The sequence below is a fragment of the Scyliorhinus torazame genome, chromosome 27 (assembly GCF_047496885.1).
Source record: "Scyliorhinus torazame isolate Kashiwa2021f chromosome 27, sScyTor2.1, whole genome shotgun sequence".
NCBI classification, from domain to species: Eukaryota; Metazoa; Chordata; class Chondrichthyes; order Carcharhiniformes; family Scyliorhinidae; genus Scyliorhinus; species Scyliorhinus torazame.
This window is the reverse complement of record NC_092733.1, coordinates 44,064,050-44,091,746: the sequence shown is the minus strand read 5'-3', so window position 1 is coordinate 44,091,746 and position 27,697 is coordinate 44,064,050. Positions and strand designations below refer to the sequence as shown.

The following is a 27,697-nucleotide window of genomic DNA, read 5'->3' as shown; positions in this document are numbered from 1 at the left end:
GGCACTCGCAATCTCCTCCCCGGCACTCGCCCGCTCCTCCCTGGCTCTCGCCCTCCCCCCCCGGCACTCGCCCTCTCCTCCGCGGCACTCGACCCTTCCTCCCCGGCACTCGTCCCCTCCTCTCCGGCACACATCCACCCCCCCGGCACTCGCCCTTTCATCCCCGGCACTCGCCCTCTCCCCCCCCGGCACTCGCCCCCTCCTCCCTGGCACTCGCCCCCTCCTCCCTGGCACTCGCCCTCACGCCCCCGGCACTCGCCCTCTCCCCCCCGGCACTCTCCTTCCACTCCCCGGCATTCGCCCTCTCCTCCACGGCACTCGCCCTCCCCCCCCGGCTCTCGCCCTCTCCTCCGCGGCACTCGACCCTTCCTCCCCGGCACTCGTCCCCTCCTCCCCGGCACACATCCAACCCCCGGCACTCGCCCTTTCATCCCCGGCACTCGCCCTCTCCCCCCCCGGCACTCGCCCCCTCCTCCCTGGCACTCGCCCCCTCCTCCCTGGCACTCGCCCTCTCCCGCCCGGCACTCGCCCTCTCCATCCCCCGCACTCTCCTTCCACTCACCGGCATTCGCCCTCTCCTCCACGGCACTCGCCCTCTCCCACCCGGCACTCGCCCTCTACTCCCCGGCACTCGCACTCTCCTCCCCGGCACTCGCCCTCTTCTCCCTGGCACTCGCCCCCTCCTCCCTGGCACTCGACCTCACGCCCCCGGCACTCTCCCTCTCCTCCCGGCACTCGCCCTCTCCTCCCCGGCACTCGCCCTCTCCCCCCCGGCACTCGCCCTCTCCTCCCCGGCACACGCCCTCCCCCCCCCGGCACTCGCCCTCTCCTCCCAGGCACTCGCCTTCTCCTCCCCGGCACTCGCCCTCTCCTCCCCGGCACTCGCCCTCTCCTCCCAGGAACTCGCTCTCAACTCGCCGGCACTCGCTCTCTACTCCCCGGCACTGGCCCTCTCCTCCCCGGCACTCGCCCTCTCCTCCCCGGCACTCGCCCTCCCCCCCCCGGCACTCGCCCTCTCCTCCCAGGCACTCGCCTTCTCCTCCCCGGCACTCGCCCTCTCCTCCCCGGCACTCGCCCTCTCCTCCCCGGCACTCGCCCTCTACTCCTCGGCACTCGCCCTCTCCTCCCCGGCACTCGCCCATTCCTCCCCGGCACTCGCCCTCTCCCCCCCGACACTCGCCCTCTCCTCCCCGGCACTCGCCCTCCCCCCCCTGCACTCGCCCTCTCCTCCCAGGCACTCGCCCTCTCCTCCACGGCACTCGCCCTCTCCTCCCCGGAACTCGCTCTCAACTCCCCGGCACTCGCTCTCTACTCCCCGGCACTGGCCCTCTCCTCCCCGGCACTCGCCCCCTCCTCTCCGGCACTCACCCTCTACTCCCCGGCACTCGCCATCTCCTCTCCGGCACTCGCCCTCTACTCCCCGGCACTCGCCCTCTCCTCCCCGGCACTCGCCATCTCCTCTCTGGCACTCGCCCTCTACTCCCCAGCACTCGCCCTCTCCTCCCCGGCATTCGCCCCCTCCTCTCCGGCACTCGCCCTCTACTCCCCGGCACTCGCTCTCTCCCCCCCGGCACTCGCGCTCTCCTCCCCGGCACTCGCCATCTCCTCTCTGGCACTCGCCATCTCCTCCCCGGCACTCGCCCTCTCCTCCCAGGAACTCGCTCTCAACTCCCCGGCACTCGCTCTCTACTCCCCGGCACTGGCCCTCTCCTCCCCGGCACTCGCCCCCTCCTCTCCGGCACTCGCGCTCTCCCCCCCGGCACTCGCCCTCTCCTCCCCTGCACTCGCCCTCTCCTCCCCGGCACTCGCCATCTCCTCTCCGGCACTCGCCCTCTATACCCCGGCACTCGCTCTCTCCTCCCCGGCACTCGCCCTCTACTCCTCGGCACTCGCACTCTCCTCCCCGGCACTTGCCCTCTCCTCCCCGGCACTCGCCCTCTCCCCCCCGACACTCGCCCTCTCCTGCCCGGCACTCGCCCTCTCCTCCCTGGCACTCGCCCTCCCCCCCCCGGCACTCGCCCTCTCCTCCCAGGTACTCGCCCTCTCCTCCACGGCACTCGCCCTCTCCTCCCCGGAACTCGCTCTCAACTCCCCGGCACTCGCTCTCTACTCCCCGGCACTCGCCCCCTCCTCTCCGGCACTCGCCCTCTACTCCCGGCACTCGCCCTCTCCTCCCCTGCACTCGCCCTCTCCTCCCCGGCACTCGCCATCTCCTCTCCGGCACTCGCCCTCTACTCCCCGGCACTCGCCCTCTCCTCCCCGGCACTCGCCATCTCCTCTCTGGCACTCGCCCTGTACTCCCCAGCACTCGCCCTCTCCTCCCCGGCATTCGCCCCCTCCTCTCCGGCACTCGCCCTCCACTCCCCGGCACTCGCCCTCTCCCCCCCGGCACTCGCGCTCTCCTCCCCGGCACTCGCCATCTCCTCTCTGGCACTCGCCATCTCCTGCCCGGCACTCGCCCTCTCCTCCCAGGAACTCGCTCTCAACTCCCCGGCACTCGCTCTCTACTCCCCGGCACTGGCCCTCTCCTCCCCGGCACTCGCCCCCTCCTCTCCGGCACTCGCGCTCTCCCCCCCGGCACTCGCCCTCTCCTCCCCTGCACTCGCCCTCTCCTCCCCGGCACTCGCCATCTCCTCTCCGGCACTCGCCCTCTATACCCCGGCACTCGCTCTCTCCTCCCCGGCACTCGCCCTCTACTCCTCGGCACTCGCACTCTCCTCCCCGGCACTTGCCCTCTCCTCCCCGGCACTCGCCCTCTCCCCCCTGACACTCGCCCTCTCCTGCCCGGCACTCGCCCTCTCCTCCCCGGCACTCGCCCTCTACTCCTCGGCACTCGCCCTCTCCTCCCCGGCACTCGCCCATTCCTCCCCGGCACTCGCCCTCTCCCCCCCGACACTCGCCCTCTCCTCCCCGGCACTCACCCTCCCCCCCCGGCACTCGCCCTCTCCTCCCCGGCACTCACCCTCCCCCCCCAGCACTCGCCCTCTCCTCCCCGGCACTCGCCCCCCTCCTCTCCGGCACTCACCCTCTACTCCCCGGCACTCGCCCTCTCACCCCCGGCACTTGCCCTCTCCTCCCCTGCAGTCGCCCTCTACTCCCCGGCACTCGCCCTCTACTCCCCGGCACTCGCCCTCTCCTCCCCGGCACTCGCCCTCTACTCCTCGGCACACGCCCTCTCCTCCCCGGCACTCGCCATCTCCCCCCCGGCACTCGCCCTCACCTCCCCGGCACTCGCCCTCACCTCCCCGGCACTCGTCGTCCCCTCCCCGGCACTCGCCCTCTCCTCCGCGACACTCGCCTTCTCCTCCCCGGCACTCACCTTCTCCTCCCCGGCACTCGCCCTCTCCTCCCCGGAACTCGCACTCAACTCCCCGGCACTCGCTGTCTACTCCCCGGCACTGGCCTTCTCCTCCGCTGCACTCGCCCCCTCCTCTCCGGCACTCGCCCTCTACCCTCGGCACTCGCCCTCTCCTCCCCTGCACTCGCCCTCTCCTCCCCGGCATTCGCCATCTCCTCTCCGGCACTCGCCCTCTACTCCCCGGCACTCGCCCTCTCCTCCCCGGCACTCGCCATCTCCTCTCTGGCACTCGCCCTCTACTCCCCAGCACTCGCCCTCTCCTCCCCGGCATTCGCCCCCTCCTCTCCGGCACTCGCCCTCTACTCCCCGGCACTCGCCCTCTCCACCCCGGCACTCGCGCTCTCCTCCCCGGCACTCGCCATCTCCTCTCTGGCACTCGCCATCTCCTCCCCGGCACTCGCCCTCTCCTCCCCGGCACTCGCCCCCTCCCCCCCGGCACTCGCCCTCTACTCCCCGGCACTCGCCCTCTCCTCCCCGGCACTCGCCCTCTCCTCCCCGGCACTCGCCCCCTCCTCCCCGGCACTCGGCCTCTCCTCCCCGGCACTCGCCCTCCCCCCCGGCACTCGCCCTCTCCTCCCCGGCACACGGCCCCTTCTCCCCGGCATTCGCCATCTCCTCTCCGGCACTCGCCCTCTACTCCTCGGCACTCGCCCTCTCCTCCCCGACACTCGCCCTCTCCTCCCCGGCACTCGCCCTCTCCTCCTCGGGACTCACCCTCTCCACCCCGACACTCGCCCTCTCCTCCCTGACACTCGCCCTCTCCTCCCCGGCACTCGCCCTCTCCTCCCCGGCACTCGCCCTCTCCTCCCCGGCACTCGCCATCTCCTCTCCGGCACTCGCCCTCTACTCCTCGGCACTCGCCCTCTCCTCCCCGGCACTCGCCCTCTCCTCCCCGGCACTCGCCCTCTCCTCCCCGGCACTCGCCCTCTCCTCCCCGGCACTCGCCCTCTCCTCCCCGGCACTCGCCATCTCCTCCCCGGCACTCGCCCCCTCCTCCCCGGCCCTTGCCCTCTACTCCCCGGCACTCGCCCTCTCCTCCCCGGCACTCGCCCTCTCCTCCTCGGGACTCACCCTCTCCACCCCGGCACTCGCCCTCTCCTCCCCGGCACTCGCCCTCTACTCCCCAGCACTCGCCCTCTCCTCCCCGGCATTCGCCCCCTCCTCTCCGGCACTCGCCCTCTACTCCCCGGCACTCGCCCTCTCCCCCCCGGCACTCGCGCTCTCCTCCCCGGCACTCGCCATCTCCTCTCTGGCACTCGCCATCTCCTCCCCGGCACTCACCCTCTCCTCCCAGGAACTCACTCTCAACTCCCCGGCACTCGCCCTCTCCTCCCCGGAACTCGCACTCAACTCCCCGGCACTCGTTCTCTACTCCCCGGCACTGGCCTTCTCCTCCCCTGCACTCGCCCCATCCTCTCCGGCACTCGCCCTCTACTCCCGGCACTCGCCCTCCCCCCCCCGGCACTCGCCCTCTCCTCCCAGGCACTCGCCTTCTACTCCCAGGCACTCGCCTTCTCCTCCCCGGCACTCGCCCTCTACTCCCCGGCACTCGCCCTCTCCTACCCGGCACTCGCCCCCTCCTCCCCCGCACTCGCCCCCTCCTCCCCCACACTTGCCCCCTCCTCCCCCGCACTCGCACTCTCCTCCCCGGCATTCGCCCTCTCCTCCCCGGCACTCGCAATCTCCTCCCCGGCACTCGCCCGCTCCTCCCTGGCTCTCGCCCTCCCCCCCCGGCACTCGCCCTCTCCTCCGCGGCACTCGACCCTTCCTCCCCGGCACTCGTCCCCTCCTCTCCGGCACACATCCACCCCCCCGGCACTCGCCCTTTCATCCCCGGCACTCGCCCTCTCCCCCCCCGGCACTCGCCCCCTCCTCCCTGGCACTCGCCCCCTCCTCCCTGGCACTCGCCCTCACGCCCCCGGCACTCGCCCTCTCCCCCCCGGCACTCTCCTTCCACTCCCCGGCATTCGCCCTCTCCTCCACGGCACTCGCCCTCCCCCCCCGGCTCTCGCCCTCTCCTCCGCGGCACTCGACCCCTCCTCCCCGGCACACATCCAACCCCCGGCACTCGCCCTTTCATCCCCGGCACTCGCCCTCTCCCCCCCCCGGCACTCGCCCCCTCCTCCCTGGCACTCGCCCCCTCCTCCCTGGCACTCGCCCTCTCCCGCCCGGCACTCGCCCTCTCCATCCCCCGCACTCTCCTTCCACTCACCGGCATTCGCCCTCTCCTCCACGGCACTCGCCCTCTCCCACCCGGCACTCGCCCTCTACTCCCCGGCACTCGCACTCTCCTCCCCGGCACTCGCCCTCTCCTCCCCGGCACTCGCCCTCCCCCCCCGGCACTCGCCCTCTCCTCCCCGGCACTCGCCCTCTTCTCCCTGGCACTCGCCCCCTCCTCCCTGGCACTCGACCTCACGCCCCCGGCACTCTCCCTCTCCTCCCGGCACTCGCCCTCTCCTCCCCGGCACTCGCCCTCTCCCCCCCGGCACTCGCCCTCTCCTCCCCGGCACACGCCCTCCCCCCCCCGGCACTCGCCCTCTCCTCCCAGGCACTCGCCTTCTCCTCCCCGGCACTCGCCCTCTCCTCCCCGGCACTCGCCCTCTCCTCCCAGGAACTCGCTCTCAACTCGCCGGCACTCGCTCTCTACTCCCCGGCACTGGCCCTCTCCTCCCCGGCACTCGCCCTCTCCTCCCCGGCACTCGCCCTCCCCCCCCCGGCACTCGCCCTCTCCTCCCAGGCACTCGCCTTCTCCTCCCCGGCACTCGCCCTCTCCTCCCCGGCACTCGCCCTCTCCTCCCCGGCACTCGCCCTCTACTCCTCGGCACTCGCCCTCTCCTCCCCGGCACTCGCCCATTCCTCCCCGGCACTCGCCCTCTCCCCCCCGACACTCGCCCTCTCCTCCCCGGCACTCGCCCTCCCCCCCCTGCACTCGCCCTCTCCTCCCAGGCACTCGCCCTCTCCTCCACGGCACTCGCCCTCTCCTCCCCGGAACTCGCTCTCAACTCCCCGGCACTCGCTCTCTACTCCCCGGCACTGGCCCTCTCCTCCCCGGCACTCGCCCCCTCCTCTCCGGCACTCACCCTCTACTCCCCGGCACTCGCCCTCTCACCCCCGGCACTTGCCCTCTCCTCCCTTGCAGTCGCCCTCTCCTCCCCGGCACTCGCCATGTCCTCTCCGGCACTCGCCCTCTACTCCCCGGCACTCGCCCTCTCCTCCCCGGCACTCGCCCTCTACTCCCGGCACTCGCCCTCTCCTCCCCTGCACTCGCCCTCTCCTCCCCGGCACTCGCCATCTCCTCTCCGGCACTCGCCCTCTACTCCCCGGCACTCGCCCTCTCCTCCCCGGCACTCGCCATCTCCTCTCTGGCACTCGCCCTCTACTCCCCAGCACTCGCCCTCTCCTCCCCGGCATTCGCCCCCTCCTCTCCGGCACTCGCCCTCTACTCCCCGGCACTCGCTCTCTCCCCCCCGGCACTCGCGCTCTCCTCCCCGGCACTCGCCCTCTCCCCCCCGACACTCGCCCTCTCCTGCCCGGCACTCGCCCTCTCCTCCCCGGCACTCGCCCTCTACTCCTCGGCACTCGCCCTCTCCTCCCCGGCACTCGCCCATTCCTCCCCGGCACTCGCCCTCTCCCCCCCGACACTCGCCCTCTCCTCCCTGGCACTCGCCCTCCCCCCCCGGCACTCGCCCTCTCCTCCCAGGTACTCGCCCTCTCCTCCACGGCACTCGCCCTCTCCTCCCCGGAACTCGCTCTCAACTCCCCGGCACTCGCTCTCTACTCCCCGGCACTCGCCCCCTCCTCTCCGGCACTCGCCCTCTACTCCCGGCACTCGCCCTCTCCTCCCCTGCACTCGCCCTCTCCTCCCCGGCACTCGCCATCTCCTCTCCGGCACTCGCCCTCTACTCCCCGGCACTCGCCCTCTCCTCCCCGGCACTCGCCATCTCCTCTCTGGCACTCGCCCTGTACTCCCCAGCACTCGCCCTCTCCTCCCCGGCATTCGCCCCCTCCTCTCCGGCACTCGCCCTCCACTCCCCGGCACTCGCCCTCTCCCCCCCGGCACTCGCGCTCTCCTCCCCGGCACTCGCCATCTCCTCTCTGGCACTCGCCATCTCCTACCCGGCACTCGCCCTCTCCTCCCAGGAACTCGCTCTCAACTCCCCGGCACTCGCTCTCTACTCCCCGGCACTGGCCCTCTCCTCCCCGGCACTCGCCCCCTCCTCTCCGGCACTCGCGCTCTCCCCCCCGGCACTCGCCCTCTCCTCCCCTGCACTCGCCCTCTCCTCCCCGGCACTCGCCATCTCCTCTCCGGCACTCGCCCTCTATACCCCGGCACTCGCTCTCTCCTCCCCGGCACTCGCCCTCTACTCCTCGGCACTCGCACTCTCCTCCCCGGCACTTGCCCTCTCCTCCCCGGCACTCGCCCTCTCCCCCCCGACACTCGCCCTCTCCTGCCCGGCACTCGCCCTCTCCTCCCCGGCACTCGCCCTCTACTCCTCGGCACTCGCCCTCTCCTCCCCGGCACTCGCCCATTCCTCCCCGGCACTCGACCTCTCCCCCCCGACACTCGCCCTCTCCTCCCCGGCACTCACCCTCCCCCCCCGGCACTCGCCCTCTCCTCCCCGGCACTCACCCTCCCCCCCCAGCACTCGCCCTCTCCTCCCCGGCACTCGCCCCCCTCCTCTCCGGCACTCACCCTCTACTCCCCGGCACTCGCCCTCTCACCCCCGGCACTTGCCCTCTCCTCCCCTGCAGTCGCCCTCTACTCCCCGGCACTCGCCCTCTACTCCCCGGCACTCGCCCTCTCCTCCCCGGCACTCGCCCTCTACTCCTCGGCACTCGCCCTCTCCTCCCCGGCACTCGCCATCTCCCCCCCGGCACTCGCCCTCACCTCCCCGGCACTCGCCCTCACCTCCCCGGCACTCGCCCTCTCCTCCCCGGAACTCGCACTCAACTCCCCGGCACTCGCTGTCTACTCCCCGGCACTGGCCTTCTCCTCCGCTGCACTCGCCCCCTCCTCTCCGGCACTCGCCCTCTACCCTCGGCACTCGCCCTCTCCTCCCCTGCACTCGCCCTCTCCTCCCCGGCATTCGCCATCTCCTCTCCGGCACTCGCCCTCTACTCCCCGGCACTCGCCCTCTCCTCCCCGGCACTCGCCATCTCCTCTCTGGCACTCGCCCTCTACTCCCCAGCACTCGCCCTCTCCTCCCCGGCATTCGCCCCCTCCTCTCCGGCACTCGCCCTCTACTCCCCGGCACTCGCCCTCTCCACCCCGGCACTCGCGCTCTCCTCCCCGGCACTCGCCATCTCCTCTCTGGCACTCGCCATCTCCTCCCCGGCACTCGCCCTCTCCTCCCCGGCACTCGCCCCCTCCCCCCCGGCACTCGCCCTCTACACCCCGGCACTGGCCCTCTCCTCCCCGGCACTCGCCCCCTCCTCTCCGGCACTCGCGCTCTCCCCCCCGGCACTCGCCCTCTCCTCCCCTGCACTCGCCCTCTCCTCCCCGGCACTCGCCATCTCCTCTCCGGCACTCGCCCTCTATACCCCGGCACTCGCTCTCTCCTCCCCGGCACTCGCCCTCTACTCCTCGGCACTCGCACTCTCCTCCCCGGCACTTGCCCTCTCCTCCCCGGCACTCGCCCTCTCCCCCCCGACACTCGCCCTCTCCTGCCCGGCACTCGCCCTCTCCTCCCCGGCACTTGCCCTCTCCTCCCCGGCACTCGCCCTCTCCCCCCCGACACTCGCCCTCTCCTGCCCGGCACTCGCCCTCTCCTCCCCGGCACTCGCCCTCTACTCCTCGGCACTCGCCCTCTCCTCCCCGGCACTCGCCCATTCCTCCCCGGCACTCGACCTCTCCCCCCCGACACTCGCCCTCTCCTCCCCGGCACTCACCCTCCCCCCCCGGCACTCGCCCTCTCCTCCCCGGCACTCACCCTCCCCCCCCAGCACTCGCCCTCTCCTCCCCGGCACTCGCCCCCCTCCTCTCCGGCACTCACCCTCTACTCCCCGGCACTCGCCCTCTCACCCCCGGCACTTGCCCTCTCCTCCCCTGCAGTCGCCCTCTACTCCCCGGCACTCGCCCTCTACTCCCCGGCACTCGCCCTCTCCTCCCCGGCACTCGCCCTCTACTCCTCGGCACTCGCCCTCTCCTCCCCGGCACTCGCCATCTCCCCCCCGGCACTCGCCCTCACCTCCCCGGCACTCGCCCTCACCTCCCCGGCACTCGTCGTCCCCTCCCCGGCACTCGCCCTCTCCTCCGCGACACTCGCCTTCTCCTCCCCGGCACTCACCTTCTCCTCCCCGGCACTCGCCCTCTCCTCCCCGGAACTCGCACTCAACTCCCCGGCACTCGCTGTCTACTCCCCGGCACTGGCCTTCTCCTCCGCTGCACTCGCCCCCTCCTCTCCGGCACTCGCCCTCTACCCTCGGCACTCGCCCTCTCCTCCCCTGCACTCGCCCTCTCCTCCCCGGCATTCGCCATCTCCTCTCCGGCACTCGCCCTCTACTCCCCGGCACTCGCCCTCTCCTCCCCGGCACTCGCCATCTCCTCTCTGGCACTCGCCCTCTACTCCCCAGCACTCGCCCTCTCCTCCCCGGCATTCGCCCCCTCCTCTCCGGCACTCGCCCTCTACTCCCCGGCACTCGCCCTCTCCACCCCGGCACTCGCGCTCTCCTCCCCGGCACTCGCCATCTCCTCTCTGGCACTCGCCATCTCCTCCCCGGCACTCGCCCTCTCCTCCCCGGCACTCGCCCCCTCCCCCCCGGCACTCGCCCTCTACACCCCGGCACTCGCCCTCTCCTCCCCGGCACTCGCCCTCTCCTCCCGGCACTTGCCCTCTCCTCCCCGGCACTCACCCTCTCCTCCCCGGCACTTGCCCTCTCCTCCCCGGCACTTGCCCTCTCCTCCCCGGCACTCGCCCTCTCCTCCCCGGCACTCGCACTCCCCTCCCTGTCACTCGCCCTCTCCTCCCCGGCACTCGCCCTCTCCTCCCCGGCACTCGCCCTCTCCTCCCAGGTACTCGCCCTCTCCTCCACGGCACTCGCCCTCTCCTCCCCGGAACTCGCTCTCAACTCCCCGGCACTCGCTCTCTACTCCCCGGCACTCGCCCCCTCCTCTCCGGCACTCGCCCTCTACTCCCGGCACTCGCCCTCTCCTCCCCTGCACTCGCCCTCTCCTCCCCGGCACTCGCCATCTCCTCTCCGGCACTCGCCCTCTACTCCCCGGCACTCGCCCTCTCCTCCCCGGCACTCGCCATCTCCTCTCTGGCACTCGCCCTGTACTCCCCAGCACTCGCCCTCTCCTCCCCGGCATTCGCCCCCTCCTCTCCGGCACTCGCCCTCCACTCCCCGGCACTCGCCCTCTCCCCCCCGGCACTCGCGCTCTCCTCCCCGGCACTCGCCATCTCCTCTCTGGCACTCGCCATCTCCTACCCGGCACTCGCCCTCTCCTCCCAGGAACTCGCTCTCAACTCCCCGGCACTCGCTCTCTACTCCCCGGCACTGGCCCTCTCCTCCCCGGCACTCGCCCCCTCCTCTCCGGCACTCGCGCTCTCCCCCCCGGCACTCGCCCTCTCCTCCCCTGCACTCGCCCTCTCCTCCCCGGCACTCGCCATCTCCTCTCCGGCACTCGCCCTCTATACCCCGGCACTCGCTCTCTCCTCCCCGGCACTCGCCCTCTACTCCTCGGCACTCGCACTCTCCTCCCCGGCACTTGCCCTCTCCTCCCCGGCACTCGCCCTCTCCCCCCCGACACTCGCCCTCTCCTGCCCGGCACTCGCCCTCTCCTCCCCGGCACTCGCCCTCTACTCCTCGGCACTCGCCCTCTCCTCCCCGGCACTCGCCCATTCCTCCCCGGCACTCGCCCTCTCCCCCCCGACACTCGCCCTCTCCTCCCCGGCACTCACCCTCCCCCCCCGGCACTCGCCCTCTCCTCCCCGGCACTCACCCTCCCCCCCCAGCACTCGCCCTCTCCTCCCCGGCACTCGCCCCCCTCCTCTCCGGCACTCACCCTCTACTCCCCGGCACTCGCCCTCTCACCCCCGGCACTTGCCCTCTCCTCCCCTGCAGTCGCCCTCTACTCCCCGGCACTCGCCCTCTACTCCCCGGCACTCGCCCTCTCCTCCCCGGCACTCGCCCTCTACTCCTCGGCACTCGCCCTCTCCTCCCCGGCACTCGCCATCTCCCCCCCGGCACTCGCCCTCACCTCCCCGGCACTCGCCCTCACCTCCCCGGCACTCGTCGTCCCCTCCCCGGCACTCGCCCTCTCCTCCGCGACACTCACCTTCTCCTCCCCGGCACTCACCTTCTCCTCCCCGGCACTCGCCCTCTCCTCCCCGGAACTCGCACTCAACTCCCCGGCACTCGCTGTCTACTCCCCGGCACTGGCCTTCTCCTCCGCTGCACTCGCCCCCTCCTCTCCGGCACTCGCCCTCTACCCTCGGCACTCGCCCTCTCCTTCCCTGCACTCGCCCTCTCCTCCCCGGCATTCGCCATCTCCTCTCCGGCACTCGCCCTCTACTCCCCGGCACTCGCCCTCTCCTCCCCGGCACTCGCCATCTCCTCTCTGGCACTCGCCCTCTACTCCCCAGCACTCGCCCTCTCCTCCCCGGCATTCGCCCCCTCCTCTCCGGCACTCGCCCTCTACTCCCCGGCACTCGCCCTCTCCACCCCGGCACTCGCGCTCTCCTCCCCGGCACTCGCCATCTCCTCTCTGGCACTCGCCATCTCCTCCCCGGCACTCGCCCTCTCCTCCCCGGCACTCGCCCCCTCCCCCCCGGCACTCGCCCTCTACTCCCCGGCACTCGCCCTCTCCTCCCCGGCACTCGCCCTCTCCTCCCGGCACTTGCCCTCTCCTCCCCGGCACTCGCCCTCTCCTCCCCGGCACTTGCCCTCTCCTCCCCGGCACTTGCCCTCTCCTCCCCGGCACTCGCCCTCTCCTCGCCGGCACTCGCCCTCCCCTCCCTGTCACTCGCCCTCTCCTCCCCGGCACTCGCCCTCTCCTCCCCGGCACTCGCCCTCTCCTCCCCTGCATTCGCCCTCTCCTCCCCGGCACACGGCCCCTCCTCCCCAGCACACGCCCTCTCCTCGCCGGCACTCGCCCTCTCCTCCCCGGCACTCGCCCCCTCCTCCCCGGCACTCGGCCTCTCCTCCCCGGCACTCGCCCTCCCCCCCGGCACTCGCCCTCTCCTCCCCGGCACACGGCCCCTTCTCCCCGGCATTCGCTATCTCCTCTCCGGCACTCGCCCTCTACTCCTCGGCACTCGCCCTCTCCTCCCCGACACTCGCCCTCTCCTCCCCGGCACTCGCCCTCTCCTCCTCGGGACTCACCCTCTCCACCCCGACACTCGCCCTCTCCTCCCTGACACTCGCCCTCTCCTCCCCGGCACTCGCCCTCTCCTCCCCGGCACTCGCCCTCTCCTCCCCGGCACTCGCCATCTCCTCTCCGGCACTCGCCCTCTACTCCTCGGCACTCGCCCTCTCCTCCCCGGCACTCGCCCTCTCCTCCCCGGCACTCGCCCTCTCCTCCCCGGCACTCGCCCTCTCCTCCCCGGCACTCGCCATCTCCTCCCCGGCACTCGCCCCCTCCTCCCCGGCCCTTGCCCTCTACTCCCCGGCACTCGCCCTCTCCTCCCCGGCACTCGCCCTCTCCTCCTCGGGACTCACCCTCTCCACCCCGGCACTCGCCCTCTCCTCCCCGGCACTCGCCCTCTACTCCCCAGCACTCGCCCTCTCCTCCCCGGCATTCGCCCCCTCCTCTCCGGCACTCGCCCTCTACTCCCCGGCACTCGCCCTCTCCCCCCCGGCACTCGCGCTCTCCTCCCCGGCACTCGCCATCTCCTCTCTGGCACTCGCCATCTCCTCCCCGGCACTCGCCCTCTCCTCCCAGGAACTCGCTCTCAACTCCCCGGCACTCGCTCTCTACTCCCCGGCACTCGCTCTCTACTCCCCGGCACTGGCCCTCTCCTCCCCTGCACTCGCCCTCTCCTCCCCGGCATTCGCCATCTCCTCTCCGGCACTCGCCCTCTACTCCCCGGCACTCGCCCTCTCCTCCCCGGCACTCGCCATCTCCTCTCTGGCACTCGCCCTCTACTCCCCAGCACTCGCCCTCTCCTCCCCGGCATTCGCCCCCTCCTCTCCGGCACTCGCCCTCTACTCCCCGGCACTCGCCCTCTCCCCCCCGGCACTCGCGCTCTCCTCCCCGGCACTCGCCATCTCCTCTCTGGCACTCGCCATCTCCTCCCCGGCACTCGCCCTCTCCTCCCCGGCACTCGCCCCCTCCCCCCCGGCACTCGCCCTCTACTCCCCGGCACTCGCCCTCTCCTCCCCGGCACTCGCCCTCTCCTCCCGACACTTGCCCTCTCCTCCCCGGCACTCGCCCTCTCCTCCCCGGCACTCGCCCTCTCCTCCCAGGAACTCGCTCTCAACTCCCCGGCACTCGCTCTCTACTCCCCGGCACTCGCTCTCTACTCCCCGGCACTCGCCCTCTCCTCCCCTGCATTCGCCCTCTCCTCCCCGGCACACGGCCCCTCCTCCCCAGCACACGCCCTCTCCTCGCCGGCACTCGCCATCTCCTCTCCGGCACTAGCCCTCTACTCCCGGCACTCGCCCTCTCCTCCCCGGCACTCGCCCCCTCCTCCCCGGCACTCGGCCTCTCCTCCCCGGCACTCGCCCTCCCCCCCGGCACTCGCCCTCTCCTCCCCGGCACACGGACCCTTCTCCCCGGCATTCGCCATCTCCTCTCCGGCACTCGCCCTCTACTCCTCGGCACTCGCCCTCTCCTCCCCGACACTCGCCCTCTCCTCCCCGGCACTCGCCCTCTCCTCCTCGGGACTCACCCTCTCCACCCCGACACTCGCCCTCTCCTCCCTGACACTCGCACTCTCCTCCCCGGCACTCGCCCTCTCCTCCCCGGCACTCGCCCTCTCCTCCCCGGCACTCGCCATCTCCTCTCCGGCACTCGCCCTCTACTCCTCGGCACTCGCCCTCTCCTCCCCGGCACTCGCCCTCTCCTCCCCGGCACTCGCCCTCTCCTCCCCGGCACTCGCCCTCTCCTCCCCGGCACTCGCCCTCTCCTCCCCGGCACTCGCCATCTCCTCCCCGGCACTCGCCCCCTCCTCCCCGGCCCTTGCCCTCTACTCCCCGGCACTCGCCCTCTCCTCCCCGGCACTCGCCCTCTCCTCCTCGGGACTCACCCTCTCCACCCCGGCACTCGGCCTCTCCTCCCCGGCACTCGCCCTCTACTCCCCAGCACTCGCCCTCTCCTCCCCGGCATTCGCCCCCTCCTCTCCGGCACTCGCCCTCTACTCCCCGGCACTCGCCCTCTCCCCCCCGGCACTCGCCCTCTCCCCCCCGGCACTCGCGCTCTCCTCCCCGGCACTCGCCATCTCCTCTCTGGCACTCGCCGTCTCCTCCCCGGCACTCGCCCTCTCCTCCCAGGAACTCGCTCTCAACTCCCCGGCACTCGCTCTCTACTCCCCGGCACTCGCTCTCTACTCCCCGGCACTGGCCCTCTCCTCCCCTGCACTCGCCCTCTCCTCCCCGGCATTCGCCATCTCCTCTCCGGCACTCGCCCTCTACTCCCCGGCACTCGCCCTCTCCTCCCCGGCACTCGCCATCTCCTCTCTGGCACTCGCCCTCTACTCCCCAGCACTCGCCCTCTCCTCCCCGGCATTCGCCCCCTCCTCTCCGGCACTCGCCCTCTACTCCCCGGCACTCGCCCTCTCCCCCCCGGCACTCGCGCTCTCCTCCCCGGCACTCGCCATCTCCTCTCTGGCACTCGCCATCTCCTCCCCGGCACTCGCCCTCTCCTCCCCGGCACTCGCCCCCTCCCCCCCGGCACTCGCCCTCTACTCCCCGGCACTCGCCCTCTCCTCCCCGGCACTCGCCCTCTCCTCCCGGCACTTGCCCTCTCCTCCCCGGCACTCGCCCTCTCCTCCCCGGCACTCGCCCTCTCCTCCCAGGAACTCGCTCTCAACTCCCCGGCACTCGCTCTCTACTCCCCGGCACTCGCTCTCTACTCCCCGGCACTGGCCCTCTCCTCCCCTGCACTCGCCCTCTCCTCCCCGGCATTCGCCATCTCCTCTCCGGCACTCGCCCTCTACTCCCCGGCACTCGCCCTCTCCTCCCCGGCACTCGCCATCTCCTCTCTGGCACTCGCCATCTCCTCTCTGGCACTCGCCCTCTACTCCCCAGCACTCGCCCTCTCCTCCCCGGCATTCGCCCCCTCCTCTCCGGCACTCGCCCTCTACTCCCCGGCACTCGCCCTCTCCCCCCCGGCACTCGCGCTCTCCTCCCCGGCACTCGCCATCTCCTCTCTGCCACTCGCCATCTCCTCCCCGGCACTCGCCCTCTCCTCCCCGGCACTCGCCCCCTCCCCCCCGGCACTCGCCCTCTACTCCCCGGCACTCGCCCTCTCCTCCCCGGCACTCGCCCTCTCCTCCCGGCACTTGCCCTCTCCTCCCCGGCACTCGCCCTCTCCTCCCCGGCACTTGCCCTCTCCTCCCCGGCACTTGCCCTCTCCTCCCCGGCACTCGCCCTCTCCTCCCCGGCACTCGCCCTCCCCTCCCCGTCACTCGCCCTCTCCTCCCCGGCACTCGCCCCCTCCCCCCCGGCACTCGCCCTCTACTCCCCGGCACTCGCCCTCTCCTCCCCGGCACTCGCCCTCTCCTCCCGGCACTTGCCCTCTCCTCCCCGGCACTCGCCCTCTCCTCCCCGGCACTCGCCCTCTCCTCCCAGGAACTCGCTCTCAACTCCCCGGCACTCGCTCTCTACTCCCCGGCACTCGCTCTCTACTCCCCGGCACTGGCCCTCTCCTCCCCTGCACTCGCCCTCTCCTCCCCGGCATTCGCCATCTCCTCTCCGGCACTCGCCCTCTACTCCCCGGCACTCGCCCTCTCCTCCCCGGCACTCGCCATCTCCTCTCTGGCACTCGCCATCTCCTCTCTGGCACTCGCCCTCTACTCCCCAGCACTCGCCCTCTCCTCCCCGGCATTCGCCCCCTCCTCTCCGGCACTCGCCCTCTACTCCCCGGCACTCGCCCTCTCCCCCCCGGCACTCGCGCTCTCCTCCCCGGCACTCGCCATCTCCTCTCTGCCACTCGCCATCTCCTCCCCGGCACTCGCCCTCTCCTCCCCGGCACTCGCCCCCTCCCCCCCGGCACTCGCCCTCTACTCCCCGGCACTCGCCCTCTCCTCCCCGGCACTCGCCCTCTCCTCCCGGCACTTGCCCTCTCCTCCCCGGCACTCGCCCTCTCCTCCCCGGCACTTGCCCTCTCCTCCCCGGCACTTGCCCTCTCCTCCCCGGCACTCGCCCTCTCCTCCCCGGCACTCGCCCTCCCCTCCCCGTCACTCGCCCTCTCCTCCCCGGCACTCGCCCTCTCCTCCCCGGCACTCGCCCTCTCCTCCCCTGCATTCGCCCTCTCCTCCCCGGCACTCGCCATCTCCTCTCTGGCACTCGCCATCTCCTCCCCGGCACTCGCCCTCTCCTCCCAGGAACTCGCTCTCAACTCCCCGGCACTCGCTCTCTACTCCCCGGCACTCGCTCTCTACTCCCCGGCACTGGCCCTCTCCTCCCCTGCACTCGCCCTCTCCTCCCCGGCATTCGCCATCTCCTCTCCGGCACTCGCCCTCTACTCCCCGGCACTCGCCCTCTCTTCCCCGGCACTCGCCATCTCCTCTCTGGCACTCGCCCTCTACTCCCCAGCACTCGCCCTCTCCTCCCCGGCATTCGCCCCCTCCTCTCCGGCACTCGCCCTCTACTCCCCGGCACTCGCCCTCTCCCCCCCGGCACTCGCGCTCTCCTCCCCGGCACTCGCCATCTCCTCTCAGGCACTCGCCATCTCCTCCCCGGCACTCGCCCTCTCCTCCCCGGCACTCGCCCCCTCCCCCCCGGCACTCGCCCTCTACTCCCCGGCACTCGCCCTCTCCTCCCCGGCCCTCGCCCTCTCCTCCCGGCACTTGCCCTCTCCTCCCCGGCACTCGCCCTCTCCTCCCCGGCACTTGCCCTCTCCTCCCCGGCACTTGCCCTCTCCTCCCCGGCACTCGCCCTCTCCTCCCCGGCACTCGCCCTCCCCTCCCTGTCACTCGCCCTCTCCTCCCCGGCACTCGCCCTCTCCTCCCCGGCACTCGCCCTCTCCTCCCCTGCATTCGCCCTCTCCTCCCCGGCACACGGCCCCTCCTCCCCAGCACACGCCCTCTCCTCGCCGGCACTCGCCATCTCCTCTCCGGCACTAGCCCTCTACTCCCGGCACTCGCCCTCTCCTCCCCGGCACTCGCCCCCTCCTCCCCGGCACTCGCCCTCCCCCCCGGCACTCGCCCTCTCCTCCCCGGCACACGGCCCCTTCTCCCCGGCATTCGCCATCTCCTCTCCGGCACTCGCCCTCTACTCCTCGGCACTCGCCCTCTCCTCCCCGGCACTCGCCCTCTCCTCCCCGGCACTCGCCCTCTCCTCCTCGGGACTCACCCTCTCCACCCCGACACTCGCCCTCTCCTCCCTGACACTCGCCCTCTACTCCCCGGCACTCGCTCTCTACTCCCCGGCACTGGCCCTCTCCTCCCCTGCACTCGCCCTCTCCTCCCCGGCATTCGCCATCTCCTCTCCGGCACTCGCCCTCTACTCCCCGGCACTCGCCCTCTCCTCCCCGGCACTCGCCATCTCCTCTCTGGCACTCGCCATCTCCTCTCTGGCACTCGCCCTCTACTCCCCAGCACTCGCCCTCTCCTCCCCGGCATTCGCCCCCTCCTCTCCGGCACTCGCCCTCTACTCCCCGGCACTCGCCCTCTCCCCCCCGGCACTCGCGCTCTCCTCCCCGGCACTCGCCATCTCCTCTCTGGCACTCGCCATCTCCTCCCCGGCACTCGCCCTCTCCTCCCCGGCACTCGCCCCCTCCCCCCCGGCACTCGCCCTCTACTCCCCGGCACTCGCCCTCTCCTCCCCGGCACTCGCCCTCTCCTCCCGGCACTTGCCCTCTCCTCCCCGGCACTCGCCCTCTCCTCCCCGGCACTTGCCCTCTCCTCCCCGGCACTTGCCCTCTCCTCCCCGGCACTCGCCCTCTCCTCCCCGGCACTCGCCCTCCCCTCCCCGTCACTCGCCCTCTCCTCCCCGGCACTCGCCCTCTCCTCCCCGGCACTCGCCCTCTCCTCCCCTGCATTCGCCCTCTCCTCCCCGGCACTCGCCATCTCCTCTCTGGCACTCGCCATCTCCTCCCCGGCACTCGCCCTCTCCTCCCAGGAACTCGCTCTCAACTCCCCGGCACTCGCTCTCTACTCCCCGGCACTCGCTCTCTACTCCCCGGCACTGGCCCTCTCCTCCCCTGCACTCGCCCTCTCCTCCCCGGCATTCGCCATCTCCTCTCCGGCACTCGCCCTCTACTCCCCGGCACTCGCCCTCTCTTCCCCGGCACTCGCCATCTCCTCTCTGGCACTCGCCCTCTACTCCCCAGCACTCGCCCTCTCCTCCCCGGCATTCGCCCCCTCCTCTCCGGCACTCGCCCTCTACTCCCCGGCACTCGCCCTCTCCCCCCCGGCACTCGCGCTCTCCTCCCCGGCACTCGCCATCTCCTCTCTGGCACTCGCCATCTCCTCCCCGGCACTCGCCCTCTCCTCCCCGGCACTCGCCCCCTCCCCCCCGGCACTCGCCCTCTACTCCCCGGCACTCGCCCTCTCCTCCCCGGCCCTCGCCCTCTCCTCCCGGCACTTGCCCTCTCCTCCCCGGCACTCGCCCTCTCCTCCCCGGCACTTGCCCTCTCCTCCCCGGCACTTGCCCTCTCCTCCCCGGCACTCGCCCTCTCCTCCCCGGCACTCGCCCTCCCCTCCCTGTCACTCGCCCTCTCCTCCCCGGCACTCGCCCTCTCCTCCCCGGCACTCGCCCTCTCCTCCCCTGCATTCGCCCTCTCCTCCCCGGCACACGGCCCCTCCTCCCCAGCACACGCCCTCTCCTCGCCGGCACTCGCCATCTCCTCTCCGGCACTAGCCCTCTACTCCCGGCACTCGCCCTCTCCTCCCCGGCACTCGCCCCCTCCTCCCCGGCACTCGCCCTCCCCCCCGGCACTCGCCCTCTCCTCCCCGGCACACGGCCCCTTCTCCCCGGCATTCGCCATCTCCTCTCCGGCACTCGCCCTCTACTCCTCGGCACTCGCCCTCTTCTCCCCGGCACTCGCCCTCTCCTCCCCGGCACTCGCCCTCTCCTCCTCGGGACTCACCCTCTCCACCCCGACACTCGCCCTCTCCTCCCTGACACTCGCCCTCTCCTCCCCGGCACTCGCCCTCTCCTCCCCGGCACTCGCCCTCTCCTCCCCGGCACTCGCCATCTCCTCTCCGGCACTCGCCCTCTACTCCTCGGCACTCGCCCTCTCCTCCCCGGCACTCGCCCTCTCCTCCCCGGCACTCGCCCTCTCCTCCCCGGCACTCGCCCTCTCCTCCCCGGCACTCGCCCTCTCCTCCCCGGCACTCGCCATCTCCTCCCCGGCACTCGCCCCCTCCTCCCCGGCCCTTGCCCTCTACTCCCCGGCACTCGCCCTCTCCTCCCCGGCACTCGCCCTCTCCTCCTCGGGACTCACCCTCTCCACCCCGGCACTCGCCCTCTCCTCCCCGGCACTCGCCCTCTACTCCCCAGCACTCGCCCTCTCCTCCCCGGCATTCGCCCCCTCCTCTCCGGCACTCGCCCTCTACTCCCCGGCACTCGCCCTCTCCCCCCCGGCACTCGCGCTCTCCTCCCCGGCACTCGCCATCTCCTCTCTGGCACTCGCCATCTCCTCCCCGGCACTCGCCCTCTCCTCCCAGGAACTCGCTCTCAACTCCCCGGCACTCGCTCTCTACTCCCCGGCACTGGCCCTCTCCTCCCCGGCACTCGCCCCCTCCTCTCCGGCACTCGCGCTCTCCCCCCCGGCACTCGCCCTCTCCTCCCCTGCACTCGCCCTCTCCTCCCCGGCACTCGCCATCTCCTCTCCGGCACTCGCCCTCTATACCCCGGCACTCGCTCTCTCCTCCCCGGCACTCGCCCTCTACTCCTCGGCACTCGCACTCTCCTCCCCGGCACTTGCCCTCTCCTCCCCGGCACTCGCCCTCTCCCCCCCGACACTCGCCCTCTCCTGCCCGGCACTCGCCCTCTCCTCCCCGGCACTCGCCCTCTACTCCTTGGCACTCGCCCTCTCCTCCCCGGCACTCGCCCATTCCTCCCCGGCACTCGCCCTCTCCCCCCCGACACTCGCCCTCTCCTCCCCGGCACTCACCCTCCCCCCCCGGCACTCGCCCTCTCCTCCCAGGTACTCGCCCTCTCCTCCCCGGCACTCGCCCCCCTCCTCTCCGGCACTCACCCTCTACTCCACGGCACTCGCCCTCTCACCCCCGGCACTTGCCCTCTCCTCCCCTGCAGTCGCCCTCTCCTCCCCGGCACTCGCCATGTCCTCTCCGGCACTCGCCCTCTCCTCCCCGGCACTCGCCCTCTACTCCCCGGCACTCGCCCTCTCCTCCCCGGCACTCGCCGTCTACTCCTCGGCACTCGCCCTCACCTCCCCGGCACTCGTCCCCCCCCCCCGGCACTCGCCCTCTCCTCCCCGGCACTCGCCCTCTCCTCCCCGGAACTCGCACTCAACTCCCCGGCACTCGCTGTCTACTCCCCGGCACTGGCCTTCTCCTCCCCTGCACTCGCCCCCTCCTCTCCGGCACTCGCCCTCTACCCTCGGCACTCGCCCTCTCCTCCCCTGCACTCGCCCTCTCCTCCCCGGCACTCGCCATCTCCTCTCCGGCACTCGCCCTCTACTCCCCGGCACTCGCCCTCTCCTCCCCGGCACTCGCCATCTCCTCTCTGGCACTCGCCCTCTACTCCCCAGCACTCGCCCTCTCCTCCCCGGCATTCGCCCCCTCCTCTCCGGCACTCGCCCTCTACTCCCCGGCACTCGCCCCCTCCCCCCCGGCACTCGCCCTCTACTCCCCGGCACTCGCCCTCTCCTCCCCGGCACTCGCCCTCTCCTCCCGGCACTTGCCCTCTCCTCCCCGGCACTTGCCCTCTCCTCCCCGGCACTCGCCCTCTCCTCCCCGGCACTCGCCCTCCCCTCCCTGTCACTCGCCCTCTCCTCCCCGGCACTCGCCCTCTCCTCCCCGGCACTCGCCCTCTCCTCCCCTGCATTCGCCCTCTCCTCCCCGGCACACGGCCCCTCCTCCCCAGCACACGCCCTCTCCTCGCCGGCACTCGCCATCTCCTCTCCGGCACTAGCCCTCTCCTCCCCGGCACTCACCCTCTCCTCCCCGGCACTCGCCCCCTCCTCCCCGGCACTCGGCCTCTCCTCCCCGGCACTCGCCCTCCCCCCCGGCACTCGCCCTCTCCTCCCCGGCACACGGCCCCTTCTCCCCGGCATTCGCCATCTCCTCTCCGGCACTCGCCCTCTACTCCTCGGCACTCGCCCTCTCCTCCCCGGCACTCGCCCTCTCCTCCCCGGCACTCGCCCTCTCCTCCCCGGCACTTGCCCTCTCCTCCCCGGCACTCGCCCTCTCCTCCCCGGCACTCGCCATCTCCTCCCCGGCACTCGCCCCCTCCTCCCCGGCCCTTGCCCTCTACTCCTCGGCACTCGCCCTCTCCTCCCCGGCACTCGCCCTCTCCTCCCCGGCACTCGCCCTCTCCTCCCCGACACTCGCCCTCTCCTCCCCGGCACTCGCCCTCTCCTCCTCGGGACTCACCCTCTCCACCCCGACACTCGCCCTCTCCTCCCTGACACTCGCCCTCTCCTCCCCGGCACTCGCCCTCTCCTCCCCGGCACTCGCCCTCTCCTCCCCGGCACTCGCCATCTCCTCTCCGGCACTCGCCCTCTACTCCTCGGCACTCGCCCTCTCCTCCCCGGCACTCGCCCTCTCCTCCCCGGCACTCGCCCTCTCCTCCCCGGCACTTGCCCTCTCCTCCCCGGCACTCGCCCTCTCCTCCCCGGCACTCGCCATCTCCTCCCCGGCACTCGCCCCCTCCTCCCCGGCCCTTGCCCTCTACTCCTCGGCGCTCGCCCTCTCCTCCCCGGCACTCGCCCTCTCCTCCCCGGCACTCGCCCTCTCCTCCCCGGCACTTGCCCTCTCCTCCCCGGCACTCGCCCTCTCCTCCCCGGCACTCGCCATCTCCTCCCCGGCACTCGCCCCCTCCTCCCCGGCCCTTGCCCTCTACTCCCCGGCACTCGCCCTCTCCTCCCCGGCACTCGCCCTCTCCTCCTCGGGACTCACCCTCTCCACCCCGGCACTCGCCCTCTCCCCCCCGGCACTCGCCCTCTCCTCCCCGGCACTCGCCCTCTCCTCCCCGGCACTCGCCCTCTCCCCCCCGGCACTCGCCCTCTCATCCCCGGCACTCGCCAACTCCTCCACGGCACTCGCCTTCTCCTCCCCAGCACTCGCCCTCTACTCCCCGGCACTCGCACTCTCCTCCCCGGCACTCGCCCTCTCTCCCCCGGCACTCGCCCTCTCCTCCCAGGCACACGGCCCCTCCTCCACGGCACACGCCCTCTCGTACCCGGCACTCGCCATCTCCTCCCCGGCACTCGCCCTCTCCTCCCCGGCACTCGCCCTCTCCTCCCCGGCACTCGCCCCCTCCTCCCCGGCACTCGCCATCTCCTCCCCGGCACACGCCCTCTCCTCCCCGACACTCGCCCCCTCCTCCCCCGCACTCGCCCCCTCCTCCCCCGCACTCGCCCTCTCCTCCCCGGCACTTGCCCTCTCCTCCCCGGCACTCGCCCGCTCCTCCCCGGCTCTCGCCCTTTCCCCCCCGGCACTCGCCCTCTACTCCCCTGCACTCGCCCTCTCCTCCCCGGCACTCGCCCTCTCCTCCCCGGCACTTCGAGCTGCTCCGCCAGTCATTATGATCGTGGCTGATCACCCAACTCAATAGCCTAATCCCGCTTCCCCCCCATGTCCTTTGATCCCCTTCGGCATCAGAGCGATATCGAGCTGCTTCTTGAAAACATCAATGTTTTGGCCTCACCTACTTCCTGTGGTAACGGATTCCACAGGCCGACCACTCTCCGGGCGAAGGCATTTCTCCTCATCTCTGTCCTAAATGGTCGATGCCGCAGGACCAGGATGTGCTGAGGGTTTTGGCCAAGGATGGTATCATGACCAGTATCGGCTTGGAGGGCTGAAGGGCCTGTTCCTGTGCTATGTTGTTCTTTGTATCCTCAGACTGTGACCCCCTGGTTCACCCCCACCATCGGGAACATCCTTCCTGCATCTACCCTGTCCAGTCCTGGTTGAATTTTATCGGTTTCTATGAGGTCCCCCCTCATTCTTCTGCACTCCAGCGAAGACAATCCTAACCGACTCAATCCTCCTCATATGCCCATCCTGCTCGGCCAGGGGACAGTCTGGTTAGATGGGCAGAACAGCGGCAAATGGAAGTTAACCCTGAAAAGTGCGAGGTGATGCCAATTGGGAGGACTAAGCTGGGAAGGGAACATACAATGAATGGGAAGACCTCAGGAAGTACAGAGGGATCTGGGTGTGCAGGTCTATAAGTCCCTGAAGGCAGCAGGATGGTACAAGGTGGTTTACAAGGTCTATGGGATACCTGCCGTTATTAACCCAGGCACTGAATACAAGAGCGGGGAGGTTATGCTGGGACTGTATAAAACGCTGGTTAGGTCACAGCTAGAGGATTGTGTACAGTTCTGGTCACCACACTATAGCAGTGAGTGCATTAGAGAGGGTGCAGGGGAGACTGACCAGGATGTTGCCCAGGCTGCAATGTTTCAGCTATCGAGAGAGACTGGAGCGGCTGGGAATGTTTTCTCTGGAGCAGAGAGGGCTGAGGAGGGAGCTGAGCGATTTGGACAGAATTATGAGGGACAGGGACAGGGTGGATAGGGAGGTACTTTTCCCCTTAGTTGAGGGGTAACCAGGGGGCAGCGATTTAAGGTAAGGGGCCGGAGATTTAGAGGGGATTTGAGGGAAAACCTTTTCATCCAGGTGGGAATTTGACTGAGCTCTCACTGCAATCTAAACCAGACTGAAATGGAGAGACAGGGTCGATGCGGCGGAGCTCGTTCCCCTGGTCGGCGAATTCTGAACCACGGGGCAAAAACCCCAAATAAGGAGAAGCCAATTAGGGCCGAGGGGGAGAGAGGTTTTAAAAATGATAAAACCCCAGGGTTGTGACTGTTTGGAATTCTCGATCCCAGAGGCCTGTGGAAGCTGAGTCACTGAGGATATTTCAGAAACATGGAGATAGGGACTCGGATGAAGGGGCTGAATGTCTGCTCACTAACTTTGCTGACGACACAATGATAGGAAGGACAGTAAATTGTGAAGAGAACGTAAGGAGGGTGTAAAGGGACATTGAGAGGGTAAATGTGGGGAAAATGGAGTATAACTTGGGAAAGTGGGAAAGTGTCCAGTTTGGCAGGAAGAATAAAAGGGAAGCTGATTTTGGAAACGGTGCGAGATTGCAGAGCTCTGAGGTACAGAGGGATCTGGGGGTCCCAGTGCATGGATCACAAAAGAGGCCCTGGGGGTCGGGTTTGGGGAATACCATGTTGGGGGGCTTACTGAGGGGTCAGGAGGATGTGGACTGTCACGTGTGGGGACCTGGGTAGGGGTCACATTTAAATGATAGCGGAGGCTGTTTTACCTCCTCTCTCTCATTTGCTGAATTCTAGTTCGGGTTGGAAGTGGAGTTTGGTGTTTGTGGAGAAGAATATAAAATACTCAGCATGTCTGGCAGTGTCTGTGGACAGGAACAGAGCTAACCTTGTCGGCTTCTGGCCCTCGGATGACAACAGTTCCTCAATCTGCAAGGCTCTCTGTTCCTCGCTCCACAGATGCTCCCAGATGTACTGGGTCTTTCCAGAAGCTTCTGCAATGACTTCAGATTCCCGGCACTTTCTTTATTTTGCTTTGATGTTGGGATTTTGTCCTCACTCATTCTCCCACCTTTGTGTCTCTTATTTCCAGGTGAAGCTGTCATACCAACTCTGCCACCCATGCCAGAGACCACTGTGCCAACCACACCAGAGGCCACTGTGCCAACCACGCCAGACACCACTGAGCAAACCATGCCAGAGAGCACTGTGCCAACCACGCCAGAGACCACTGTGCCACCTACGCCACAGACCACTGTGCCAACCATGCCAGAGACCACTGTGCCAACCATGCCAGAGAGCACTGTGCCAACCATGCCAGAGAGCACTGTGCCAACCACGCCAGAGAGCACTGTGCCACCTACGCCAGAGACCACTGTGCCAACCACGCCAGAGACCACTGTGCCAACCATGCCAGAGAGCACTGTGCCAACCATGCCAGAGAGCACTGTGCCAACCACACCAGAGAGCACTGTGCCAACCACGCCAGAGAGCACTGTGTCACCCATGCCAGAGACCACTCTGCCTCAAATTGCATCTTCAATGATTGTCACAAATCCGCCATCACCATCGCCAGGTAACAGCATCCGGAGGGGTTTTAAACTCAAACTTCACCCGGAAAACTCCCGGAGCATTCATCAAATCTCCAACTGAGAGAGTGGCTTTTATTACTCTGCAGGGAGTGAGTGAGGGAATGGGATGGAGTGAGTGAGTGAGGGGAGTGGGATGGAGTGAGCGAGTGAGGGGAGTGGGATGGAGTGAGTGAGGGGAGTGGGATGGAGTGAGTGAGGGGAGTGGGATGGAGTGAGTGAGGGAGGGGAGTGGGATGGAGTGAGTGAGGGGAGTGGGATGGAGTGAGTGAGGGGAGTGGGATGGAGTGAGTGAGGGGAGTGGGATGGTGTGAGTGAGGGGAGTGGGATGGAGTGAGTGAGGGGAGTGTGGTGGAGTGAGTGAGGGAATGGGATGGAGTGAGTGAGTGAGGAGAGTGGGATGGAGTGAGTGAGGGGAGTGGGATGGAGTGAGTGAGGGGAGTGGGATGGAGTGAGTGAGTGAGGGGAGTGGGATGGAGTGAGTGAGGGGAGTGGGATGGAGTGAGTGAGTGAGGGGAGTGGGATGGAGTGAGTGAGGGAGGGGGATGGAGTGAGTGAGGGGAGTGGGATGGAGTGAGTGAGGGGAGTGGGATGGAGTGAGTGAGGGGAGTGGGATGGTGTGAGTGAGGGGAGTGGGATGGAGTGAGTGAGGGGAGTGGGATGGAGTGAGTGAGTGAGGGGAGTGGGATGGAGTGAGTGAGGGGAGTGGGATGGAGTGAGTGAGGGGAGTGGGATGGAGTGAGTGAGGGCGGGGAGTGGGATGGAGTGAGTGAGGGGAGTGGGATGGAGTGAGTGAGGGGAGTGGGATGGAGTGAGTGAGGGGAGTGGGATGGAGTGAGTGAGGGGAGTGGGATGGAGTGAGTGAGGGGAGTGAGGTGGAGTATCTCTCTCACACATTCTCTCTATCTTGCTGTATCTCTCTCTCACACACATTCTCTCCATCTTGCTGTATCTCTCTCTCACACACATTCTCTCTGTCTTGCTGTATCTCTCTCTCACACACATTCTCTCTATCTTGCTGTATTTCTCTCTCACACACATTCTCTCCATCTTGCTGTATCTCTCTCTCACACACATTCTCTCTGTCTTGCTGTATTTCTCTCTCTCACACATTCTCTCTATCTTGCTGTATCTCTCTCTCACACATTCTCTCTATCTTGCTGTATCTCTCTCTCTCACATTCTCTCTATCTTGCTGTATCTCTCTCTCACACACATTCTCTCTATCTTGCTGTATCTCACTCTCACACATTCTCTCTATCTTGCTGTGTCTCTCTCTCACACATTCTCTCTATCTTGCTTTATCTCTCTCTCTCACACATTCTCTCCATCTTGCTGGATCTCTCTCTCACACACATTCTCTCTATCTTGCTGTATCTCTCTTTCACACACATTCTCTCTATCTTGCTGTATCTCTCTCTCACACACATTCTCTCTATCTTGCTGTATCTCACTCTCTCTCACACATTCTCTCTATCTTGCTGTATCTCTCTCTCACACACACATTCTCTCTATCTTGCTGTATCTCTCTCTCACACACATTCTCTCTATCTTGCTGTATCTCTCTCACACATTCTCTCCATCTTGCTGTATCTCTCTCTCACACACATAATCTCTATCTTGCTGTATTTCTCTCCCACACATTCTCTCTATCTTGCTGTATCTCTCTCTTTCACACATTCTCTCTATCTTGCTATATCTTTCACACACATTCTCTCTATCTTGCTGTATTTCTCTCTCACACACATTCTCTCTATCTTGCTGTATTTCTCTCCCACACATTCTCTCTATCTTGCTGTATCTCTCTCTCTCTCTCTCACATATTCTCTCTATCTTGCTGTATCTCTCTCTCTCACACATTCTCTCTATCTTGCTGTATCTCTCTCTCACACACATTCTCACTATCTTGCTGTATTTCTCTCTCACACACATTCTC

General features: G+C 69.1%; 1 protein-coding gene across 1 annotated transcript in view; it reads left to right on the top strand.

Annotated features, from left to right (window-relative positions):
* The window catches only part of LOC140403267 (uncharacterized), a 209,924-nt gene that overhangs the window by 124,055 nt on the left and 58,172 nt on the right, over window positions 1-27,697 (top strand). Inside the window, exon 6 of the mRNA XM_072491043.1 lies at window positions 25,267-25,749. Coding sequence (XP_072347144.1) covers window positions 25,267-25,749 — 483 coding nt within the window. The remainder of the gene's footprint in view (window positions 1-25,266; window positions 25,750-27,697) is intronic.